The following is a 26,612-nucleotide window of genomic DNA, read 5'->3' on the forward strand; positions in this document are numbered from 1 at the left end:
ATTATTTAGTCTCTATCGTTGCCAACCTTTTGGCTTTTCTGTAAAGTAAATACCCCCTAGTGTTACTGTAAGGTCCAACTAATCTGAAAATAATATTAATGTGGTTAAATGTCTTCATGTGGTTTATAGGAGCAGTAAGCATTTGCTCAGCCTTACACATATGGTGAGAAGAGAGCTCAGGAGCAGATGGAGAGTTTTGTGAAACAGACTTTATGTTTAACAACAGCAACAAACATCAGGAATGATTGTCATATGTTTTATGTAGTGTAAGGGAACCCCAGGATGGGACATTTCCTTCTCTCTTGTCATTCACAGTGTCACCTCCAGTATACTGGGTAGTAGCAGAAGATGCTGAAGTGTTGCTAGATACCTGTTTGAGTTCAAGAAACATCTTTGAAGAGTCTTCTTTCCTTCTAGCTGACAGGTTTAAAATGTGGAATCAATATTTTAGGACAAGTTGAAACTGAAGGTGAAACTCTATTTGCAGATGTGATTCCAACTTGATTGATATTTAAATCTTCATGGTATAACACTATTGCTATTAACATGTTAATGTTTGAATGTGCTTGCGTTTTGATGGGTTAAAGATTGGAGGATTTTTCCCTGATATTGTGTGAAAAACATAGTTAGGATTTGATAAGAATAGATGAGCTGGACTTCCTACTTTAACCATTTTATAAGACAAAACCCATATGGTGGTGTCTACTGATTGCTTTGGCATCCCTGATATGGAATGGAAACATCAAACATCACAAAAAGGGATTTTTCCAGTTCACAAGCAAGTGACATCCGTCAGAGCTCCAGACACCAGCTGGCGACCTTCCTGATCAGTCGCTCTCGTAAGGCTGTTGCAAAATTGCAGTTTGACTTTCTTTGCTTTGCGGTCCGACATGGGGAGATTTTGCTAAAGCAATCCACCCTTTCACTGATAGTCACCATAACACAAGTCCTGCCTGAAGTGTTGAACCCAGGCTAAGGGAGACAACCTGTGGCTGGCTATCTGTAAAGCAGTCGTCCAAGGCAAAATCAAAAAACTTTCTGGTGGGCGCGATGCTGGTGGTATAGGGGTTAAGCGCACAACCATGTGCCGAGACTATAGTCCTCGCTGCGGCTGTCCTGGGTTTGAGTCCTGGACACAGTGACCTTTGCCAAATGTCTCCCCCCATCTCTTTACCCCTGTTTCTTGTCTACCTACTATTGAAAAATGAAAAATAAAGGCCTCTAGTGCCACAAAAAAAAAAAAAAAAAAAACATTTTCTGGCAATATTTCCCAGCCTGGGACGAAATGGAACATCCTCTTTCATCCTGCCTTCTGGGCCCCATACTGTTGAGAGATATGGAGTTTAAACGAAAATTCAACATGGAAGACTCACCACCCCCGCCACGTCCAATCACTCTTCAGTGGCTGCTCCAATCAACGGCAGGTCAGCACTCCTCCTCAGCCAATCATCTCCCAGGGCATCACTTTTAAAGACCCTCTGCATGGAAAACACCGCTCTTCTGCTGTGCTTCGACCCTCCTCCACCCCTTCTCCACCATGGGCTCCCAACTCCTTCCATACCAAGGCCTACACCACCACCAGGATCGGATCCCAGGAGGGGAAGATGTACCTAATCATAATCCTAAAATGTTTATTCACACCTACTTCATCCTCAGCGTTTACGTGTCCCTCAGGGGTCCGAGCACCAAAGAAATAATCTTTCATTAATAAATTCTTTAACCGTCTTCTTGTTGTTTCTCCTTTATGTGAGTCTTTCCAGGTTGAAATTAATTTCGAACAAAAACTTATGGTAAATTGCTTTTCTCATCTGCTTTGGAGAACATGTTTCTGTCTTTGGTGGAATATAAATAAGAACACTAAGGTAGAATAACCTTATTTGAAATGTATAATTGATTGTTCAATGAGAAAGGGAAAAAATACACATCAGCTGGACAATTCAATTCAGTTTATTTATATAGCACCAATTCACAACACATGTTGTCTCAAGGCACTTCACAACAGTCAGGTACATACATTCCAATTAATCCTAACCATTGAACAGTGCACTCAGATTCAGTTATTTATTCAAATTGGATAAAAGGTTTTTCTGTCTAAGGAAACCCAGCAGATTGCATCCAGTCAGTGACTTGCAGCATTCCCTCCTCCTGGATGAGCATGTAGAGACAGTGGACAGTCACTGGCGTTGACTTTGCAGCAATCCCTCATACTGAGGATGCATGTAGCGACAGTGGAGAGGAAAAACTCCCTTTTAACAGGAAGAAACCTCCAGCAGAACCAGGCTCAATGTGAGCGGCCATCTGCCACGACCGACTGGGGGTTTGAGAGAACAGAGCAGAGACACAAAGAGAACAAAGAAGCCCTGATCCAGGAGTACTTTCTATGGGTAGGAAAAGTAAATGTTAGTGGATGTAGCACCTTTAGTCGTTTCACCTAGAAAGAAAGAACAGATGAACTCTGAGCCAGTTTTCAAGGTTAGAGTCTGAAAGAGAGCACATAGAGTTAGTTACAGTGAAAGCTCAGTCAATTGCTATATCTAGGAGAGAGAAAGGATTAAACACTGAAAGAATGAGTTTGTTTAATTAAAGGCAGACTACAAGAGATTGATTTTCCTATTTATTATATGGCAGTATAATTTAAAATAGTGGTAATATTGACTACAATACATATTTCTTATTACAAAGTGAAAATACTCTACTTTGTCATAATGTTGTCCACACTTACCAGCAACACCATAAAAGATGCGTAAAACACTTATATACACAAAAATGAAACTTTGATTGCAGGAGTATCATCTCACACTAAAAAATTAGGAAAAATCCCACCTTTAATTTGAGAACATTTATTCAATGTGGTAAAAATTCTGTGGTAAGAAATAACTGATTCTAAAAAAACAGTTGTTCCACAATCATTGTATCCCTGCTGATAATACTTTGTACAACCGAGTTTGCCAAATGTACAGCACCTAGTTTTCTTCTATAAAAGTTCACAAATTTAAGTAAACAGAAAGTGAGATCTTTGATGTGTCCTTTTTGCATAATCCCTGTAGATCGTCCAGAGTCCTGGGTCCTCTCTCATCTCTTCTCTTCAGCTCATCACACAGGTTTTCTAAAGGATCCAGATCAGGAGACTGAGATGACTGTGGAAGAAGGATGATTTGGTGTCTAGCAAACGATTTGTGTTGATTTGAGTACATGTGTTGGGCCACTATCTTGCCCCGTGGTGACCCATTTTCAGTTTTCTGGTCAAGGTTTCAAAATTTTACTGCTGAACGAGTTGATAATGTTGTATACTCTAAGGTGCTTGTACATATAATGTAACAGATGTTGCTAAGCTATGAGCTACCAAGCATGCCACCCTGCACTTTGCACCCAAGTTGAAAGGAGAAAATCCGACAGAAATATCTACACAAAAATCCATGTCTGTGAATGAGCCTTAGCACTCATGTCTTGACCATAAAATTATTGCTTGCTTTCTTTTATTTGTTATCAGTAAATATAGATGCAAATGTTTTGGCTGGTAACGAGATGTTATGGCCTCTGTTTTAGATTATATTTGTACCACAGGCAAACAGAAAGTCATGCATTTAAAACTTTCTGAAAACTTTGATCAACTTAAAATCGTAGTTAAACAAATATTTCGGTTAAATGTATAAGAATTGTTAGGATTTGACAATAATTATGCTCTCCTTGATTTTGTATGCAATGAAGGCTTTCAATGTAAGATTGGATTTTTCTTAAAACATGTAGAGTGAAACTGCAAAAGTTAGTTCTTAACTGATTAATCCAATCAAAAGTTGAACCTTTAAAGAGTGAAGGGTTTGTGGAAGGGTCCTGTTGAAACAGATCAAGAAGCAGTCAGACACAGGCAGCATTTATAAATCTTATTATTTAACAATAGTCACAAAACAACATCAACAATGCCTTGCTAGTGACAGGTTCTAATAATCCCAATATATTGTATAGTTACTTTGTAATACATTATTGAGAGGCACTTCCAGTAAGTCTGGCAATAGAGGAGCTACAGTATTGTGTCTAAATTACAAAACAGTAAAAATAAATATTATTTCTAAAAGTTTTTTTTTCTTTGTCGTAATATACTTTTGAATATGTACAGTATATATTTTTATACAAAGTCAAACAATAACAAGAAATAAAATGTTATATTTTCCTTAAATACTGGTGAATCACACACGTTCCCCATCCTGTAGGTATTGCTACATGAGTTAAGTGCAAGATACTGGAGACAGAAAATATAAAGAACTGAGCATGTGAAGCATTTGCCTTAGCATTAACAGATAAAACTGTACCAGCCTAATCTTATTTTACAGATGGTGGAAAAAATCATTTTGGTTTTGCTTGTGACAAATGTGGAAAACCATAAAACAGTAGAGAGCAGTAGAGACATACACGTGAGACCTAGCAGAAGCCACAAACCCAAGAAAAAAAGAGAGTTTTTTGGTTTATGATGGCTTCATTCTGTGGAGAGTTGGTGAGTTAAACTGTAGTCCTACCAAAGTCCACCGACACGAGAGAGAAAGAATAAATTAATCAAAGGTACAAACACTTTAAGCATTGGTCCGTCAGACGGTTTTGTTTCACTTTAATTTCTGTTTACATATAAAAACAAAATGTGTATACAATGTATGCATATCCTAAAATTGTCACCAAATTCTATATAACAATGTCACCCCCCCCCCCAAAAAAACATGCTTCGTTTAGGGCTCATTTTGTGCAAATCAACAAAAGCTGCAAAGCTCAAAAGTATTTCTTTGGTTTGCACAAGTAAGTCTGGTTGCAGCAATCCCCTTTTCCATATTTAAAAAATACTTAAAAGAAAGAACTCGATGAAATGAAATTGTTTGCCTCTCATTGTAGACTGTTGTTTTTCTTTGTTTTGGCAAAGTTGTGGCAGAACAAAGAAAAAACTAGTTATTAATGCCATCATGTAGGACTCAGATGACTAAATCCAAAAAAATAAAAAAACAGAAAGTATAGAGAAGGTAGAACTGCTAACCAGAGTAGCCATAAATGCGAACAAAACCTAGTTGTTATGGGGTGGTAAAATCATCAAATTATCTCTGTACTTCAAAGTTTTAAAGAGGAACAAAGGGCTACAAAGGTAAAAGCTTTGAAGCTATTTTTTCAGCAGTGCATTGTTGTATTTGTATTAAGAATATTCTTCACTTATGAGGTTTAATGATATGTTATGCTTAAAGGGCATTTATCATCATGTTTAGAACCAGAAAATCTAACAGTTTTTTTTTCACACAAATCAGCTTTCAGAGACATGACTTTGTAAACCAGTGATGACGTGCTATACGTGAAAGCAGAGCTTTATCCAAAATATCTGTTGTATTGAAAAATCAGGTGAAGTTTGTAAAATAATCTAAGAAAGGGGGTGATTTTCTCCTCACCAACTAAACACAGTCTCTCTGTTCAAAACACACCAGGATTAAGAAACAATTGGATGCTGAGGGACAAATACACAGCACAGTTCATGCAGTTCATGGCTGCTACAAATTTCTCTAATGGAGTATGCAACCAGATAACTGTGGCGACCAGTGGTGTTATCCGTGAGCAAAAAAAAAATCTCAGGAGGGAAAATTTGTTGTTTTACAGCAGTTTCTCTTTGTTATTTGGCCTCTGACATCAGCTGATCCTGTAAAATTTAATCAATAACTGCTCTTTCTGCAGGGTTTTACTGACCGTAGCAACAATCTTTTTCTATGTCTAATCCAAATGTGTCCAAGCCAAACAACTAAGCTTACAGCATTAGCTTAACCTGACCTAGGGCCAAACAACGGGTTTAAAGAAAACCAACTGTACCGACTTTAAGGGGCCTGTCACTGAAATGATATTTGACAGCAGCACTACTTTAGTGCAGTTAAACCTACTTATCACTGAGTGATAAGTAGAAAACTGAGACTTTCAGCTGCTTCCATTCACTGCTGCTATGTTTTACAGAAACACCGCTTGGCTTGCTAATTTAAAGTGCTCTGGTGACACAGTTGATTGTGCTAGTTCATCCCCTTGCTGGTCAGAACAGACTGACTGTCCGCTACAATGCTGAGCAGAACCAGAGCAAAAATTAATTCTACCCACATAATGCTAGGATTGTAATTTCTGAAAACAAATTTTGTCACAAGCAGTTTTTTTTTTTTTTACTACTGTGTTGGAATTACAAGCAAACAGAGCTTTGAAGGGTGCTGGTTTGTTAAGTCTCCAAACTGCTGCTAGTATTCCCTCCCTGGCTTCCTCTTCCTTACTGGACAAACTGCCAAATGAAACTTTCCTATGAGACTTAGCTATTACTACTTTGGTATTGGCTAGTAATTGTGTTATGCACATATGCCTGTGTTTGGTGTTTCTTATGTAACGCCATCACTCATTAGCAACTTCCAGCTGCGTTCTTAGCTTTGCAGGGGATTTGATCCTGCATCAGTTTGCCTCAGAAGTCGGAACACTGATCTGTGAATGAAGTGCAAGTTGACCCTGTCCTAGTTAGAAGTCTCAAGACCAGTGTGATGTGCAAATTGCTGATTTGCAAGCTTTATCTTTTTCAAGTGTTTTTTTAAAATATATTTCTTGACTTTGAACATCAGAATATTATAATTATTGTATAGTGATATTAAGCAAATCTCCTAGTATCTGGATGAAGTTATTCTACTAGAATATTGCACTGCACCAAGACATCATGCAGTGTTATGGTCTTCACCCATCTTAATCATATGGCTGATTTGTGTATGTAAAACAAAAACTTTGTTAAATGTAAGTTCTGCTAAACTAATTATTTTTGGAAAAGGCCTTAAAAACTTTCAAGAAAATACTTTTTTTCTAATGGAATAATCTAAAGAGTTTTAAACAAAATTTTCCTAATTAATTTCCTACTATAAGAAATATTTCATTTGTATTACAATTTCTCAGAGGTTTTCTACAAACATTTAAATAATGCATTATCTTATTCAGTGTGTTTAGCTCTCATGTTACAGAAAAAGAAGATAAAAATGTTGAAAATGTTTGATAAGTCTTTTCAAAACAAATAAAATTAAGATATTCACTCATTTGCGTAACGTTTGGATACCCTTTATTTCCCTTTAGTTCTTTATCAAATGGGTGTTTAACTAAGTTAAATGGTTATGAAACATTGATTCAGCGTGGATTAAACAATTCTCAAGCTTATGGGGTCGGAAATAAATAAGGCAGAAAATTAGTTTGTTTCAAAATAGTTAATAAAAACGAGAATTTGTATAGTCTGCTTTTTAAACTGTTAATGATTATAAACAATATGTAGTTAAAAAGTGAAAACATTGCAATCATTTGGAAATTTTACTTCTCATTTAAAAAATATGCAAACAAGTCTTAACTTTTTTTAGGTTTCCTAAAAATGTAGACACACTAAATAACAAAAAAAAAAAATTCTTTAACTGTACTTTTACATTATCAACTGGCTGGAATTTAGGTGTAATTTCTGCCCGTTTATTATGCTTGTTACCCGGAGGACTCCACTAGGTGGCCCATCAGAATGGTTACAACAATTGGACAACAGAGGATGTTATTCTGCACCAAATTGCCTCAGAAGTCAGAACACAGACCCAGGAATAATGTCACAGGTGAGTTGACCCTGTTCTAGTTGGGAGTCACAAGATCATTGTGATGTGCAAATTGCAGTTGTGGTAACTTCTGCTAGCAATGCATGTCAATAACAACAAATTTCTCTCCATTTCATGCGTTTAAAAAAATAGAAGATACAAAAAACATTATATAGCACTATGTACGCCTCGGTTTTATAAGCTGCATGTAAATAGCGCATTACTGCAACTTTCACTGCATCTCAGCCAAACTGAATCCAAACACGGGTTGGCCAAGAAATTCTGACTTGTAATTTTGACATCTATGGTTTTCTGATTTGAAAAAACAAACATACCATTAGCCATAATTTGATGTTTTTTGTGCAGCTGATTTGCAAACTTGTCTTTAAAATATTCTGGCATTTATATCCACAGTACTGTGAAGGAGTTATTGCCCTTTTATATTTATTCTGTTTTTGCTTTCTTTTACACTTAGGTGTTAGAACTTTAAACTATTTTTTATGTTAGACAAAGATAAGATGAGTAAAAGCAAAAAGCAGTTTTCAAAATATGATTTCACTCATTGGGGAAAAAAGATTTGCAAACCAACCTGGCCCTATCAGAAAAAATCCTAATATCCCTGGTTAAACTGAATTAACTTTGATTAATCTTGTTTTTTTGGCTCAATCTTACTAGCTACTCCAAGTCATGATTACTGTTAGACCTGCAAAATCAAGAAATTCCTTAAATAGAACGTGTCTTAAAACATGAAGTAGGCTAAAAAATCTCAAAAAGTCACATATTATGCTTTGTTGGCTATCAGTTTGGAAAGGGTTACAAAGACAAGACTTTGGGACTTCAGGGCCTTATCTACAAATTAAGAAAACATTGTGGTTGGCCTACAGAAGTTACTCCAAGAAGATGACCAAAAGTGGAATATTCTGGTGTTAGTATGATGGTCTGGGGTGGTTTTGCTCCTTCAGGATCAGGATGACTAATTTATTAAACTATGAATCTTGCTTTCTATCCAAAAATATTTCAAGTGAATCTTTGGGCATTGGATCTTGACCTTATGGTTAAGCAAACTTGGGTAATCTAGCAGTACGATTGTTTGAAGCACACCACAAGTCCACCTCTGAATGCCTAAAAGAAAAATAAAAGAAGATTTTGGAGTGGTCAAGTAAAACTCTGGACTTAAACCCAAGTGAAATGCTGCTGCATGACCTTTAAACATGCCTTTTATGCTTGAAAACTGTCAAATGTGGCTGAATATGAAGTTTTTGCAAACTTTTAAAGGCAATTGTTGCCATGGTGGCACAAGTATTCGGTGGGTTTAGGGGCAATTTCTTTTTCACACAGGACCAGGTTGGTTTGACTTATCATCATTAATCAAATCATCAGTTGAAAATAGCATTTTGTATTTACACTGCTTATCTCTATCTGAAAATGATGATCTAAAACATTTGTGACAAAAAGCAGAATAAATGTGTAAGAGGACAAATTCTTTTTCACGGCCCTTTGTAGTTGAATTAGTAAGTACAAGTCCAGTCAAAATTGCCTCTTCTCTTCTATTGCTGCTTCAAAACACTGATTCACACATTTAATTTTCTGAGAACTTGTACAAGCAGAGCTCCAAACAGAGGCAGAATTTGTTTTACCAGACAGAAATCAAGTTCAAACGGTTCCTCTCTGTAAGGAGCCACAGCTGCAGACATCATTTATGTTTGAGGGAATCTTCATCTGCATTTCAAGGCAATGCAAAGTCAAACCCCTGAAGCATTAGTTCAGGAAGGTATTCCAGATCCAGATGGTTGTTTTTATTAAGATATTAAAAAAGATTTACATTTTATTTATAATTTTATTTTTAACTTTGCCAATTATCTCTTTTGACCTGGATTTCCTGTCAGCTTAACATGTTTATGTGGTCTCAAAAGCAGTTCCTTCTTTGAACGTCTAACTGGCTTCTATAAAAACAATCCACATCTAAGCCTTTCGACTTAAATGTAAACGAGAACAATAAGCAGACGGTTTGATTAACTCTGGCTTCCTAATTTATAGCATAACAAACAAACTGAAGTAATGCAATCCATTAGTGAGCAAAGCCAAGGAGCAGTCAAGGGTATTATGTTGCACTGTTTAGCCCTCCTGTGCAACAATGGGCATTTTGACAACAGTGCAGTTAATACAGCTAAATATTTATACAGCATTACAACAGTATTAGAAAACAGTAATTGATTGAAGAAAATGTGTCAAAGCAAACATGCTTGTTTAACAAACTGCATAAGTCTCTCTTTTCATCCAGTGTATTTGAAAAATGTTAGCCTAGTTGCTTAAAGGGCATATATAGTGTATGTCAGGTAGTTATTACTGATCAATAATTACCCTGCAACTCACATGCTACATTAGAGCTTTAGGGGCTCCAACCATCAATACTCACGGTTATTACCTGTCATCTTGCTCCTCAGCTTATCATACAGTCGAAAACGCCCTGCTGTTTGATTGTTTTACACAGCTAGCACCATTGCTCTTAAACTCAAAGGCTACTTTATTAGGTACACCATATTAGTACTGGGTTGAACCCCCTTTTGCCTATAAAACTGCCTTAAATGTGACATAGATTAAACAAAGTTGCTGCTCATCCATGATGCTAATGTCCCAGTCCACCGCATTCAAAGGCGTTCTGGTGGATAAAAATCTGGTGAATGGAGAGGCCTCTGGAGTACAGTGAACTTAATGTTATTTCAAGAAACCAATTTGAGATGATTTGAGTTTTGGGACATGGTTGATTATCCTGCTGGAAGTAGCCTTTAGAAGATGGGTATGCTGTGGTATTTTCCCTCACAACATTAGTCTACCAGCAGCCTGAACCGCTGATCCAAGGCAGGATGGATCTATGCCTTGAGGTTGTTTATGCCAAAATCTGACCCTTCCATCTGAATATATCTGCTGAGAGTGAGACCCGTCAGACCAGGCAACATTTTTCCAGTCTGTTATTGTTAACTTTTAGTGAGCCTGTGTTAAGCCTCAGTTTTCTGTTTTTAACTTATAGGAGTGGCACCATGTGTGGTGTTCTGCTACTGTCGCCTGTCCACTATAAGGTTCAGCATGATGTGCATTCAGAGATGGTTTTCCACATACCTTGGTTATAATGATTGATTGTTTGAGATACTGTTGTCTTTCAATCATCTCAAATCAGTTTGCCCATTTTCCTCTGACCTTTGACATCAACAAAGCCTTGTCACTCACACAACTACCACCCCCTGGATAGTTTCTCTTTTTCAGACCATTCTCTGTAAACTTGATGGATGCTTGTCTCTAAAAATGCCAGTAGATCAGCAGTTTCTTAAATACTCAACCATGTCCCATTCAAAGTCCCTTAATTCCCTTTCATCACCATTCTCATGCCCAGTTTGAACATCAGCAAGTCTTCACAGTGTTTGATGCCTAAATGTAATTGCCTGATTTATCATAAGCCTTATCAAGCAATTAATCAGAAGTACCTCATTAAGTGTCTGATGAGTGTATATCTGCGTTGCGTGTATTAGAGATAGCAACAACTCTCACACAGTGCCAGTGAAGTCTTTCAGCTGTGAAAATGAAGCTACCTGTTGCTGATGTGAGTAAAGACAATAAGTAGCCTCAATCCCCCCCTGTTGCTTTGCCAATGTCAGTTTAAATATGCTGCAATGCATGTCTGCATAATGACTGGGAAACACATATCATCACATGGTTTTGATTTGAATCCAAACTGGCTCCTCTTCAAAGAGCTGCATTAGGAAGAATCTGCTAAAATATGAAAGCTATCAAGACCCTGCTGACCATTCGTGGAAAGCTACATGTGATGCTAAAAGGCTCCTCTCCCTTCTCTCATGTCTCCTCTGTTTCCTTGCTAAGCCTCATTACTTGGGGCAGTTCTTCATGTTCACGCTTTCCTCCATCACCACCAATCAGAATCTCTGAAGGCACCAAAGGAGAGCATGAACACCACCTGTCAGGATATATGTTGTGTTATAGTTACAATCAAATGTGGAGTTCATAGTGTTGGGACAGAAACATCATTCTTTAAATTACCTCTATTTTGGTCACAGGATAAAATAAAAGGGTAAAATTATGCTGTATAATAATGTTAACGTTATTGGGTTTTCTGATGACTTTTGTTCACACTAGAAAACAAGTTTGTTCACTTAATATAACATTTGGCTTTTACATGCTCAGTACCTGATAGCTACTTTTTCCAGGTAATGCAACCTCAACGTTCATGTTTTGACCAAAGCGATACTTTATACAGTGTTATATTCTGAGAATAAACTTTAAGCCACAAATTCAACCGTTAATAAACGTCTTATTACTTGGTTTGTGACTATTAGTGTTATGTTTAGTGGGCAAATGTTTCTAGTATTTATGGCATTAATTAACTGAATTAAAAAGTAAGAAAAATGGTTTTAATAAATGGTTCTAAAATGCAAGTAATGCATGGGGGTTCTACTTGCCGAAGAGGCAATTTGACCTGGAGCTACTGGTGACCTGTCCAGAAGATGCCCTGCTGACTGCTACAGATAGGCCACACACCCCCTGCAACCCTGCAAAGATCAAATGTTTACAGAAACTGGAGGTATCAATATAAATAATACATTTTATCCAAATATTACTTGTTTAGTAATATTTCATCGGTTTTTAACAATTAATTTTAGCCATTCTTTGGGGGTTAAAACCTAACCCTGTATGCTGTATAAAATTAATTGCTCAACCGTGTTGTGTAAAATCAACTTAAGACCATTAAGACTAATAGCAAAATAATGGTAAATAGGATGTTTATAACCCAGCAGTTTTTAGAGTGTAAGGTTTAAGCTGAGGAACCTTCACCTACAGGATCAGTGTCAACCTCGAATAAAAATGTGAGTCTCTGTGTTATTTAAAGTGCTTACACCTCTTATTCTGCTTTTTTCTCCATGCTACTATTAGGAACTGGCTACATACACATGCTACTTAAATTCCCCTTACCTCTTTATTATAAAAAAGGCTTGATTACCCTTGTCCTAAATGTGACATATAAACAGTTTCCTGTTGCTGCACGGCGCCCCCTGGATGCCGACAGGTGATTTGCTGTGACTCAGCACTAGCCTGGTCCACTACAGCAGATTACTTTACATTCTCAGAGATTTCACTAAACTGCTAACATTGAAGTTTCCTGCCATGTTGTACAAATCTCGCCCAGATATTTAGAGGACATAAAAGCAAACAAATAAAAGAAGAAGCAGAGAGAAATACAAGGACAAGGACGTTGGAAGTCCTTTTGTGATTCTAAATCTGCCTTCCTGAGTTGTTCAGCCTGAAAACACGTTGGTGTCTGTGTGGACTGAATGACCAAAAGCAAAAAAAAACAGGGATAAAATGAATGCTAAAATTGGACACGGACGAAACTTCGTTTAGCAAGATTTTCCAAGAATAAAGCTTTTGGAGCAACACGGTTCTTTGTCAAATATCTTCTCTGTTTCGAGCGTTAAATGTGAGTGTGACTGTGTGAAACTTGTGTGGTCCTCTGTTTTTTTATACAATACCATTGGCTCTTTCTTCAGTCTCCTTTAATCCACATGACTGTAGACAGCTTTTTCCCTCACTTTCATCCCATTATCCTGAAGAAGGCGCTTGCTGCACACCTTCAGCCAGCTGGGTTGGTTACATGGAGTGTTGATAAAATGAGAGATGCAGGAAGAGCGTTTGTTGGCCCATTAGTGCACGAGGGACAGCCTGGGTGAGGACAGGGCTCCAGATCCAGAGTAAAACAGCTGCTAAAGTAAAAAACAAACGTAGTCCGTTATTTGTAATTACCACTCTGTTTCTTCTTTTTCTTCTTCTTTTGAACATCTCCTAATCAGATATACTGGTCATCATGCGTCATCCCAGTCCTCTACCCTGTTTTTGTTAGGCACATTTTACCCAAAAACATCTTCTACAGTGTTGTGTCAAAGTGATGTGCTGGCTACAATACAAAGAGTTTGGTTAGGAAAGAAACAAACGTTTCAAAGAATGGTCAAGATTCCTGGTTTAAGAGGAGGTTCAAGTTCATAATCTCATTCTGGAACTTCCTCTTTTTCTCCTGAGGTCTCTGATTGTGGAAGGACTTCCTCTTCCTCCGCTGCCGTTGCCTCTTCACCTTCATTCAGGTCATCGGCTGACTCGTCCTCTTTGCTTACTGGCTCCTCCTCTTCCTCGTGGATTGCTGTGATTGAATCTACAGGGTTCCCTAAGCAGTTTGCCTTTTCTCCTTGGGTCTCTGAGGTTTCAGTTGCAATTACACGTTTCCACATTTCATGATTTTCCAGAAGATGCTGTGTGATCTGACAAAAAACCTTCCGTCTTTTCAGCTTTTTGGTTTCCTGTTGCTCTATAAAAACAAAAGGACAAAAAAACTGTTAGACAAACGATTGATGAGAAATTAAGATTTACATATAATGTAAAAAAGTACTTAGAAGCTTTTTTTTCACTATCATAAAATGACATTAACACATAAAATCACACTAAATTTTCTTGTCAGGTCAGTTAAGATCACAAAAGATATCTCTATTTGCTTAATGTCAGAAAAATGAGAGAGAAAGAGCTTTTTTTCAAGATTTTTATTATTTTCTTTGAGTCAGAGGTTTACACAAACTAAAATTAGTAAGCCTTTAAATAATTTGAGAAAGCCCAGATAATGATATAATTGCTTTGTAGGCCTCTGATAGTTTGCCCTGCGGTGGACTGGCGACCTGTCCAGGGTATCCTGCCTCTCGCCCATAGACTGCTGGGGATGGGCACCAGCTCCCCTGTGACCCACTATGGGATAAGCGGTATAGAAGATGAATGAATGAAGGCCTCTGATAGGTTAATGTGCAACATTTTGAAGTAAATAGAGACACACATCTAGATGAATTTTAAGGCAACATCTCAAACACACTCTTTCATGGGAAAATCAAAAGAAATATGCCATGAAATCAGGATGAAAATTGTGCAATTCCCCAAGTCTGTTTTATGCTTTGATATAATTGTGAGATGCTTAAGGTGCCATTTTCATCTGTGTAAAGAATTATACACTGTAATAACCATGGGAATTTCCAGCCATCATACTGTTTGGAAATATATGGGTTCCGATATCCTAGAGATGAACAGGTATCATTGCAAAATGTGCGCATCAAACACAAAACAAAAGCAAAACACCTTGTGAAGATGGAGTCTAAAGCTGGCAAGAGAATGTCATTATTCACAATGAAACAGATTCTGCACCAGTATGGCATGAAGGACCACTCATAAGCTTAGGGACGAATACCTTAATTTTTGGAGACATGTTAATGTGGTATGATAAAACTTAAACTGAAATGTTGCCAATGATGACCATCATAACTTTTGGAACAAAAAGAGTAAGCTTGCGAGCCAGAGACCACCATCCCTACTGTAAAGTACGGGGGTGGCAGCATCATGCTGTGTGGGTGTTTTGCTATAGAAAGGACTGGTGCATTTTTTAACAAAGATGGCATCATGAGGTAAGAACATTATGGAGAAATACTGAAACATCTTAAGACGTTAGTCAGGAAGTTAAAGTTTCTGCAGAAATGGTTCTTTGAAATACAAAATGACCCTAATTTAGCACACTGCTAAAAATTGGTTACAAAATGGCATAATATATATGAGGCCATTCTGATGCGAAGCCATAACTGTACACTTTAGCGGTAGCACAGTTGTTTCTTGCTAACACAAGAAAACAAAGCTTATAAAACATCTGCAGCCTTGTTTATTGCAATTAATGTGAAATGTACAGTGGTTGGACAATGAAACTGAAACACCTGGTTTTAGACCACAATAATTTATTAGTATGGTGTAGGGCCTCCTTTTGCGGCCAATACAGCATCAATTCGTCTTGAGAATGACATATACAAGTCCTGCACAGTGGTCAGAGGGATTTTAAGCCATTCTTCTTGCAGGATAGTGGCCAGGTCATTACTTGATACTGGTGGAGGAAAACGTTTCCTGACTCGCTCCTCCAAAACACCCCAAAGTGGCTCAATAATATTTATATCTGGTGACTGTGCAGGCCATGGGAGATGTTCCAACTTCACTTTCATGTTCATCAAACCAATCTATCACCAGTCTTGCTGTGTGTATTGGTGCATTGTCATCCTGATACACGGCACCGCCTTCAGGATACAATGTTTGGACCATTGGATGCACATGGTCCTCAAGTATGGTTCGGTAGTCCTTGGCAGTGACGCACCCATCTAGCACAAGTATTGGGCCAAGGGAATGCCATGATGTGGCAGCCCAAACCATCACAGATACATCCCCATGCTTCACTCTGGGCATGCAACAGTCTGGGTGGTACGCTTCTTTGGGGCTTCTCCACACCGTAACTCTCCCGGATGTGGGGAAAACAGTAAAGGTGGACTCATCAGAGAACAATACATGTTTCACATTGTCCACAGCGCAGGATTTGCGCTCTTTGCACCATCGAAACCGCTGTTTGGCATTGGCATGAGTGACCAAAGGTTTGGCTATAGCAGCCCGGCTGTGTATATTGACCCTGTGGAGCTCTCGACGGACAGTTCTGGTGGAAACAGGACAGTTGAGGTGCACATTTAATTCTGCCGTGATTTAGGCAGCCGTGGTTTTATGTTTTTTGGATACAATACGGGTTAGCACCCGAACATCCCTTTCAGACAGCTTCCTCTTGCGTCCACAGTTAATCCTGTTGGATGTGGTTCGTCCTTCTTGGTGGTATGCTGACATTACCCTGGATACCGTGGCTCTTGATACATCACAAAGACTTGCTGTCTTGGTCACAGATGCGCCAGCAAGACGTGCACCAACAATTTGTCCTCTTTTGAACTCTGGTATGTCACCCATAATGTTGTGTGCATTTCAATATTTTGAGCAAAACTGTGCTCTTACCCTGCTAATTGAACCTTCACACTCTGCTCTTACTGGTGCAATGTGCAATCAATGAAGACTGGCTACCAGGCTGGTCCAATTTAGCCTTGAAACCTCCCACACTAAAATGACAGGTGTTTCAGTTTCATTGTCCAACCCCTGTAGGTGGAGAGGGTCATTTCAGCTAGAATTATGATATGACTGAAATAAACTCAGCTGATCATTGTATATCAGAGGAAAAATACAGTGAAAATTTAGATATCATAAAAAACTTAAACGTTTTCTATAATAAACTTTTTTGCAACTAAATAATAATAATAATTATCTAAAAACAAAGTTAACGTTCAGCACAAAAACTGAAACCAAAGCTTCCCCCCTTAAGTGTAGATGTGAGATTAACTTGGGGTTGGTGTACATAGATAAACATTTCTGGTTTGTTGACAATTAAAAGCTTTTAATTTGTGCATTTTGTCTTGGTCAATGTTTTGTCTTAGTTTAATACCCATATTTTCTCAGAAGTTTCATTATGTTTAAGTTGTCGTCTATATATATATTTAGCATTTGCAAACAAAACATTAAAACCCAGTTATTGCTGTGCTTTTGACTGATTACAAGGAGTCCTGGATCAGAAACCATGCTACAGTGGTCAAATTAGCTCCATGCTGTAGGCTACTTGTTGATCATAGTTTCTACAGAGCAACCTAACTCAGAGTTATTCTGGTTATTTTTACTGCACCTTTCAGCAATGATTTCCTGCAATTTAATAATTAGGAGGCAGACATACGGGAGGCATCGGAACCTGTTGAGGCCTCCTCATCCGCTGTGTCCTCCTCTTCTGTATCTTGTCCTTCCTTGTCCGCAACCAGCTCAACCGCCTCTTCAGATGGGTCCACCCAGCGCCCCGGCATAAGAGCAGCAGAGTCGTAGGAGGTACACAGTGGTCCCACTATGTGAGAGATGAAGGATTGCTGCAGTTTGGCGAGCTGGGGGGCAGACCGGTCCATAAATGGGCTGATAGGAAGGCCTAAAGTTGCCTCTTCATCACCCTGGAGGGATATACAAAATGGTAAATATGTAAAAGGGAGAGAAAAGATCAAATATACAGGCAATGGAATATTAAAGATTTACATGTTATTTAATAATAGTACTCAGAGTAAGCCAACATTTAATTGGCTTAATTGACACAATTTAACAGTGATCATGAATATATCACACAGCATAGTCATGACAATCCATTTTCCTGTTTTCACATATGATCATCTTTTTAACTGCTTGAAATGATAAAGTGAAATTTTTTTTTTATTTCAACTAAAAAATTAATTATAATAAAGGGTTTTCTTTCAAGAACCCCTCATGACGACTCCTAAATCGAGGCACGTGACGTTGCTCGGTACTGCGGAGCCGGATTCCCACCCTAGAGACAGGCCTGGGGTTGGGACTCATTGGAGAGCGCCCGGTGGCTGGGTTGCTCCTCGCGAGACCCAGCCGGGCCAAGCCCGGACGAGAGACGCAAGGCCATCCCTCTCAGTGGACGAGAAGATCACATCCCTGCTCCTTCGGGTTCGGGACAGGTCTCTGACTGTCATTTTGGCCAACGGGTTGAGTGGTAGTGCGGAGTACCCGGCCTTCTTGGCGTCCCTGTCAGGGGTGCCCCTCCCGGGGACTCCATTATTCTGCTGGGGGACTTCAACGCCCATGTGGGAAACGACAATGACACCTGGAGAGGCATGAATGGCCTCCCCGATCTGAATCCGAGTGGTGTTTTGATATTGGACTTCTGTGCTAGTCACGGATTGTCCATAATGATCACCATGTTCAAACATAAAGGTGTCCATCAGTGAACTTGGCACCAGGACACCCTAGGCAGGAGGTCAATAATAGACTTCGTTGTCGTATCATCAGACCTTCGGCCGCATGTTTTGGACACTTGGGTGAATAGAGGGGCTGAGCTGTCCACTGATCACCACCTGGTGGTGAGTTGGATCCGCTGAAGGAGGAGAAAGCCAGACAGACTTGGCAGGCACAAGCGCATAGTGAGGGTCTGCTGGGAACGTCTGGCGGAGCCCTTGGCCAGGGATGTATTCAACTCTCACCTCCAGGAGAACTTTGACCAGATTCCGAGGGATGTTGGAGACATTGAGTCCAAGTGGACCATGTTCTCCGCATCTATTATCGATGCTGCCGCCCGTAGCTGTGGCCGTAAGGTCTGCAGGGCCTGTCGCGGCGACAATCTCGGAACCCAGTGGTGGACACCGGCAGTAAGGGACGCTGTCAAGCTGAAGAAGGAGTCCTATCGGCTGTGGTTGGCTTGTGGGACTCATGAGGCAGCTGACGGGTACCGTGAGGCCAAGCGTGCCGCGGCCCGGACGGTGGCAGAGGCAAAATCCCGGTGAGGTGAGGCCATGGAGAAGGACTACCGGTTGGCCTCGAAGTGATTCTGGCAAACTATCCGGCCCCTCAGGAGGGGGAAGCAGTGCTTCGCCAACACTGTTTACAGTGGGTATGGGGAGCTGTTGACTTCGACTGGGGACTTTATTGGGCGGTGGAAGGAGTACTTTGAGGATCTCCTCAATTCTGCCATCACGCATTCCGTGGTGGAAACAGAGGCTGGGGACTCGGGGTTGGACTCTTTCATCACCCAGGCGGAAGTCACCGAGGTGGTTGAAAAGCTCCACGGTGGCAGGGCTTCGGGGGTGGATGAGATCCGCCCTGAGTACCTCAAGTCTTTGGATGTTGTGGGGCTGTCATGGTTGACACGCCTCTTCAACATTGCGTGGCGGTCGGGGACAGTGCCTCTGGCCTGGCAGACTGGGGTGGTGGTCCCCCTTCATAAGAAGGGTGACCAGAGGGTGTGTTCCGACTACAGGGGCATCACACTACTCAGCCTCCCTGGTAAGGCCTACGCCAGGGTATTGGAGAGGTGAGTCCGGCCGATAGTTGAACCTCGGCTTCAGGAGGAGCAGTGTGGTTTCGTCCCGGCTGTGGAACACTGGACCATCTCTATACCCTCTACAGGGTACTCAAGGGTTCATGGGAATTTGCCCAACCGGTCCACATGCGTTTTGTGGACCTGGAGAAAGCATTCGACTGTGTCCCTCGTGATGCCCTGTGGGGGGTGCTCCAGGAGTACTAGGGGCAAACCGGTCTCTGTACAAGCGGAGCAGGAGTTTTGTTTGCATTGCCGGCACTAAGTCGCACCTGTTCCCGGTGCATGTTGGTCTCCGGCAGGGCTGCCCTTTGTCACCAGTCCTGTTCATAACTTTTATGGACAGGATTTCTAGACACAGCCAAGGGCCGGAGGGGGTCTAGTTTGGGGACCAGTGGATTTCATCTCTTCTTTTTGCAGATGACGTGGGCCTGCTGGCCCCCTCTAGCCAAGAGGGGGCCAGCCGAGTGTGAAGCGGCTGGGATGAGGATCAGCTACTCCAGTCCGAGACCATGGTTCTCGACCGGAAAAGGGTGGCTTGTCCTCTTCAAGTTTGAGGGGAGTTCCTGCCTCAAGTGGAGGAGTTTAAGTATCTCGGGGTCTTGTTCACGAGTGGGGGAAGAATGGAGCGGGAGATCGACAGACGGATCGGTGCGGCTGCCGCAGTAATGGGGGCGCTGTGCCAGTCCGTTGTGATGAAGAGAGACCTGAGCCAAAAAGCGAAGCTCTCGATTTACCGGTCGGTCTACGTTCCTACCCTCACCTATGGCCATGAACTTTGGGTCATGACCGAAAGAACGAGATCCCTGATACAAGCGGCTGAAATGAGCTTCCTCCGTAGGGTGGCCGGGCACTCCCTTAGAGATAGGGTGAGGAGCTCGGCCATCCGGGAGGGGCTCGGAGTAGAGCCGCTGCTCCTCCACATCGAGAGGAGCCAGTTGAGGTGTTCCAGGCACGTCCCACCAGGAGGAGGCCCAGGGGACGGCCCAGGACATGCTGGAGGGACTATGTCTCTCGGCTGGCCTGGGAACACCTTGGGCTCCCCCCGGAGGAGCTGGAGGACGTGTCTCGGGAGAGGACGTCTGGGCATCTCTGCTCAGTCTGCTGCCCCCGCGACCCGGTCCCGGATAAGCGGAAGACGACGAGTACGAGATGCTATCAACATGTCAATTGTTTGCTTGGGAGACATGCCAGGAAAAAATCTATTTCTGTCCTACCCTCAGACATTAACTCTATGGGAATCTTTACTGTGACCATGTGCTTTGGTCAGATGATGGTAAATGGCCTGAACTTGCATAGCGCTTTATCAAGTCCCCAGAGACACCAAAGCGCTTTACACTACAATCAGTCATTCAACCATTCATACACAAATTCACACACTGACAGCTGCCCTGGGGCCCACTGACAAAAGTGATACACAGGCACCACCAAGTCCTCTGACCACCATCAGCAGGCAAGGTCGTTGCCCAAGGACACAACAACTGAGAAGGACAGAGCGGGGGTTCAAACAGGAAACCCACCGGTTACAGGACAAACACCTACCACCTGAGCGACAGCCGCCTGAGACTAAGACTGTGCTTTTTGACAACAAACACTCAAGCTGGTTCAAAGGGATCAATATGTCACGAAGTACCTCATTAGGCATGGTGGGGGATCCATGATACTGTGGGCCTGTTTCTCTTCCAAAGGCACCAGCAACCTTGTTATAGTACATGGTATCATGAACTTTATGAAATAACTGGACTGTACCAGTTACATGAAAATGGGCTTTCATTCTTTCAGAAACATAATAATCCAGAACATAAGACCACATCAAAACAGAAATGGTTGACATGACACAAAATCAACCTTCTTCTGTGGTCACCACAGTCCCAAGACCTAAATCCTATAAAAACCAGTCAAGTGAGCGGAAAAAATGAGGGTGTAAGACAGACTGTGACAAGAGGAATGATCAAATTTCCATCTATCTCTGTATACTCAAACCTTGTGCAATGTTAGAAGATAAACTGCTGCCCTACTGGCAAAAGAAGATATGCAAAATATAAACAGTTGGGGTACCAATAACTGCAGCAATAGTGATTATGTTATTTCTTCTGTTGCATTAAAAGATTGACTTATTGTAAGGGTTTTTTCCATATCTTTACTAATGGCGAATGGAAAAGCTAAGGTTTTGGAGAGTAAAATGTATCAAAAAATAATTAAAATAGCTGTTCAGTCAAATGTGGGTAAGCTATCTGTGAAATATTATGCACTAAGCTGTCAAGCACTGAGAGTCCTAGATATACAGCCCCCGGGTACAGTCACTGGAAAGTAGGTCAAGAAGACTACAAATAGAAAAAGATGACTTCAAAGTATTACTAATTTGTAGGTATGAGCTCCACAAATAAAACCGTTTGATTGACTGAGATTTAGTGCAGTCGTGACGACTACAATCTGCACATTTGTGCCCACACGACCAACACAAATGCAGACATAAATACTCTGCTGAAAATTCATCTGCCCCCATTTACTCTAGTTAACAGATTACTCATCCAGAAACATGATAGTTCATGAGTCCATACATTTCCCAAACCCAAAATAACAAAAAGGGGAAAAAATTGTTGTTTTGCTCCTTCAGACAGTATGACAGCACAGGATTCTGCTTTTATGTTAGTTGGTCTGATGTTACTGCTTTCAAGCGGTACAAAAAGAGGACAGGGGGGGTTGGGGCACAAGGATTTCTATTTCCATGGCAACCCAAAACCTGTATGGCGTCATTGTGGAGTACTGGTGGGTATTGTATATATTGTATGTAGGTAGAATCAAAGCCTGCATCGTATAATCAGATATCAGTGGCGTTTAATATGTTAAAGATGCATACTGCAGGGTGTAAAATAAATGTGTGTGTTTACATTTCTGACAAACAAAACAACCAAATGCAGTCTCTCTTTTAAGATTTTCTAGATTAGAGCTCTGCTGAACTGTGGTTTTATGTTTCTGATATGCAATTTCCCTTTATTGTTAGTCAAAGTAATGCCTTTTACAACATCTGCATGTTAAACATATACATTATTATCATACATTCAGTTTTTTACATGTGGGAAAAATATGGATAGAGTTACAAAAACAAACCTCCCTAAAAGTTCCAAATCAGGACAGTTGCTGCGCAATAACACTATGCTTCCAGCTAATCAGATCATATCTTTAAGGTTCAAGTAGTTCGAGGACGGATTTGTTGCCAAGCATCTGCCTACATTAACAAATTCATGAACCAGAAAGTGTTCTGAATATTCGATTCCAGGCAGAGGTAGACACACGTAGTTGCACACAAAAGATCCTTAGTGGAGTGTCCTTAAGCACAAACAACCGTAAATCCCCATCATATGCAGAGGTACATGTTTTCCACTTCTCCTTGAAGCATGATCTCCCTCAGGAGAACTGCATGCGCAGAGATAAATTACCTCTTGAGAGATGGGGAATTCAAAATATTGACTTTCCTATATATTCTTTCCTTTCCTTTATTGTAAACATCAGAGAAAGTTAATGGTTGTTGCCTTCATGTTTAACTATACAGTGCAGTGAGAAACTAGTTTTCCCCCTTATGAATTTCCTCTATTTTGCTTGTTTCTCACAATTAAATGTTCCAAATCTTCTGAGCAATCTGAGTAAATACAAAAAGCAGTTTTCAAATGAGGATTTCATTTACTAAGGGAAAAAAAGCTGTCAAAACCAACCTAGCTCTATCACAAATTGTGAATTCAATTTCAGTTTCCACACACAGGACTGAATACTGCCAGACCTGTAGAATAAAAAAACCACTTAAATAGAACCTCTCTGACAACATGAAGTAGGCCAAAAGATCTTAAAAAGCAATACATCATGCTCCAACCTAAAGAAATTCAAGAACATTTGAGAAACAAAGTGATTGGCATCTTTCAGTCTGGAAAGGGTTATAAACCCAATTCAAAGGCAATGAACCACAGTGAGAGCCATAATCCACAAACGAGAAAACATTGAAAAGAGAACTTCACTGTAAATGGCCGTCCTACAAGAATTACTGCAGACGCGTATTGATGACTTATCCAGCAGGTTTCAAAAGAACCTAAAAACAACATCTAAGGTACTGCAGGTCTCTCTTGCCTCAGTTAAGGTCAGTATTTATGATTCAACAACAAGAAAGAGAGACTGGGCAAAATGGCAACCATAAGAGAGTTCTAAAGACTGCCAACCAAAAGAACACACAAGCCCATCTGACATTTGTCCAAAAGTGTCTTGATGATCCCTGAGACTATGCTCAACTTTACAGAAAACTCTGGGTAGCAGCTTTAAATGTGCAATCACTGCGTTTCCTTTTATAGGATTTTTCATGTGATTTAATCACTATCTAACTATTTGGCTACAGATATTGTCATAACCTCACTTGTTCATAGAACTCATTCACAATCCCTTCTGTCCATTGCAGATGTAGCTCCTTATTCTTCAGAGGTCCATTGACATCAGCCAGCTTGATGCACATCTGGCACACCAGCAATCGGTCGTTGTCATTGGTCCAGTCAATGCCAGACACTCCTTCATCACCAACCTGAAGAGGAACGAAGGCAAAAGAAAATGTGTTGTCTATTGATTAGGATATTCAGGATTAAACAACAATTACCAAAAGCCAGAAAGAGATACGTAATCTAGCTAATAAAGATAATTATAAAGAAAATATTTTACCTTTGCATTAAATTCTGCGAGGAAGTCAAAGTGCTTTTTGAGGTCGGTGGCCAGGATTGCTTCAATGACGAGAAAGCGGAACCGCTTGAACTCCACGTGTTCAAGATTAGCCAGGAAGTTGAACTCGGGTCGAGACATAAAGAGGTTCCAAGCTGCTGCCGCGTGATGGTTTTCTAGCACCGACCTGTCGTTGTACAGAAGAGCCTACAGCAAAGGAAGAGAGAATAACATCCAAATTAACAGTGTTCATTGGATTATTCACACGAGTTTACATGGTTTATTACGTTATTACAGTATAATAAGTATGACTATGAGTTTGCCATTTAAAAAATACCTACTTAATTCATTGATTAGTAAAGTTTCTTTACATGATTTTTCTACTAGTTGTTGGTTTGTATTTGCATTCTGTTTGTTATAAAGCAGTTAAATAGGAATATCTACCAAATCATAAACAATGGATATTAGATATTATTCTCTGATACTGTGTGGGAAGGCAAATTACACAACCTTTTTTTATTTCACTCAATCAAAACATTAATGAACCTTTGAAATATGTGAAGCCTTAAGAAATACTAAAGATCAAAAAACAAACGGACATAAACGGAGCCTAACCTGAAAAAGTACTAATTTGACACTTGGTTGGTTAAAAATAATAAATACCTGATTTCCTATCATAACATTTTTTGAGAAAAGGTAAAATTGATTTCTTTATTAGTGGAGGAAAAGCTAGAAATTGTCTAGCTCTCCAGAAATGTGTGTGCATAATAGTAAGTAAAAGGATCTGCTGGTTTAAAAAAAAAAACCACAGCTTTGAAAGAGGAAAACAAAATGTGCAAAAGTAGAAAGTTTTCATACCTTTGGTAAAAAGGTAAAACAGGGATTCACTGTTTGTTAAAGTCTGAGCCACTAAATCTGTAAAAATATAATTTAGCCAATGACCATTACCAATCAACCCATATTTTTATCATGTGTTTCATCTTTAATTGTAGGGAAACATCTGCAAATATGTCCATTACACTGTCTTTCAGTGTGCAACTAGTATTTGAAAACACAATTTTATACAGTCTTTCGTTTTTGAAAAAAATGGAAATTTTCAAGTTACGGTACAGTGAAAATTGCCTGCCTGATTCTTTTGCTCGTGGATGGATGAATGGATGGATGGATGGATGGATGGATGGATGGATGGATGGATGGAAGGAAGGAAAAACAGATGGACAGTTGATACATAGATAAATGAATGAAGAGAGGAATGGTTGGGTGGATATTAGACAAAGGAATGAAGAGATGGATGGAGATTTTTCCAGACTTCATAGGAACCTGGGAGATTACAAAATGATTTGCTATAAAGGTTGGCTGTCTTGGCCTACTAATGTGTGCCTTGTATCATCATAACTTAGCACAGCTCATGTTTTCCAAATAAAAGATACCCGACAGCTTGAGTTTCATCACAATCTGAGTAACAGTTCAAACTAGTTATATACTTGATCTTTGTCTTTTGTTAATTAATTTCTCTATAAATACAATAAATTTAAGCTGAATCTGCAGCTGTTTGTGAACGCTACAAAGACTAAACCATTGCCAACCTTTGCCACCCGCTGAGCTCCCTCTCACTGCCAGGACACTACGTTTACGTACCTGTGGTGCACTTGTGGCTACCAGAAAGGCATTTGTTCTCCCAGGATGGTCGTAGTCATGCATGGCAGCAGCTACATAGAGGGCCATGAGCTCCAGAGCAGGAATTAGGCCAGACAGGGAGCCGTAGCCATCTTCTATCTCAGAGCCCATCTTGGATACCAGGAATCCTGACGTTCCAGGTGTAATGCTGTTCACTGAGTCTGAAGACAGCAACAAAACAAACTGTCAGTGAACAAAATCTTGTCTCTTCTTTGATACAGTGCAACACTTTAACAATCTGACTGATTCAATCAGTCATCTTTAACAGTCCTAATAAAAACAAGAGACACTGAAAGAAGAATACTAAATAAGAGGAAAATAGTGCTGTACCAGCATAATTTGCTTTTACACTCTTCTTGAGACACAATAAAAACATGAGTTGTGTTTAAACTGCCACAACATACATTGCTAAATGTGCTTTATTATCTGTTCATTCTATTTTGCTTCCTAGGTGAAACACATTTGTGTTCAGTTTATCTATCAAAGTAAAGTACACTCTGCTGGGTTGCATCTTTAACCCAGACGTTGAGAAGATGTTGTTGGGACGGATGTTGGGTAATTGTAATCAATCGTTGGGTCAGCAATTGTGACCTAGTTGTTTGGCTAGAGAAGAGGCGGGAAACAGCCTCATCTTTCTTCACAGATTGCCATTTCGAGCTATCAATAATCTGTTCAGACTTCACTGAACCTTTTCCACAGAACGAAATATGAGACAGAAAGAGGATAAAATGATGCTATAATGTTCACGTCAATGGATTGTGTTTATGACTTTGGTTCATGCTAGAGAGGGATTTAATTATTTTCTTTTAAGATAACATTAGGCTTTTACTTGCTAAGTATATTAGTTTGCA

General features: G+C 40.1%; 1 protein-coding gene across 1 annotated transcript in view; it reads right to left on the bottom strand.

Annotated features, from left to right (window-relative positions):
• Nucleotides 1-3,866: 3,866 nt before the first annotated feature.
• Nucleotides 3,867-26,612, bottom strand: part of LOC124884138 (cGMP-inhibited 3',5'-cyclic phosphodiesterase A-like) — a 115,177-nt gene continuing 92,431 nt past the window's right edge. The window contains exons 11-15 of the mRNA XM_047391833.1: nt 25,723-25,922; nt 24,088-24,291; nt 23,792-23,953; nt 17,251-17,512; nt 3,867-13,953 (exon numbers count right to left, since the gene is read on the bottom strand). Coding sequence (XP_047247789.1) covers nt 13,640-13,953; nt 17,251-17,512; nt 23,792-23,953; nt 24,088-24,291; nt 25,723-25,922 — 1,142 coding nt within the window. The 3' untranslated portion in view covers nt 3,867-13,639. The remainder of the gene's footprint in view (nt 13,954-17,250; nt 17,513-23,791; nt 23,954-24,087; nt 24,292-25,722; nt 25,923-26,612) is intronic.

The sequence above is a fragment of the Girardinichthys multiradiatus genome, chromosome 18 (genome assembly GCF_021462225.1).
Source record: "Girardinichthys multiradiatus isolate DD_20200921_A chromosome 18, DD_fGirMul_XY1, whole genome shotgun sequence".
In the NCBI taxonomy this organism is placed as follows: Eukaryota; Metazoa; Chordata; class Actinopteri; order Cyprinodontiformes; family Goodeidae; genus Girardinichthys; species Girardinichthys multiradiatus.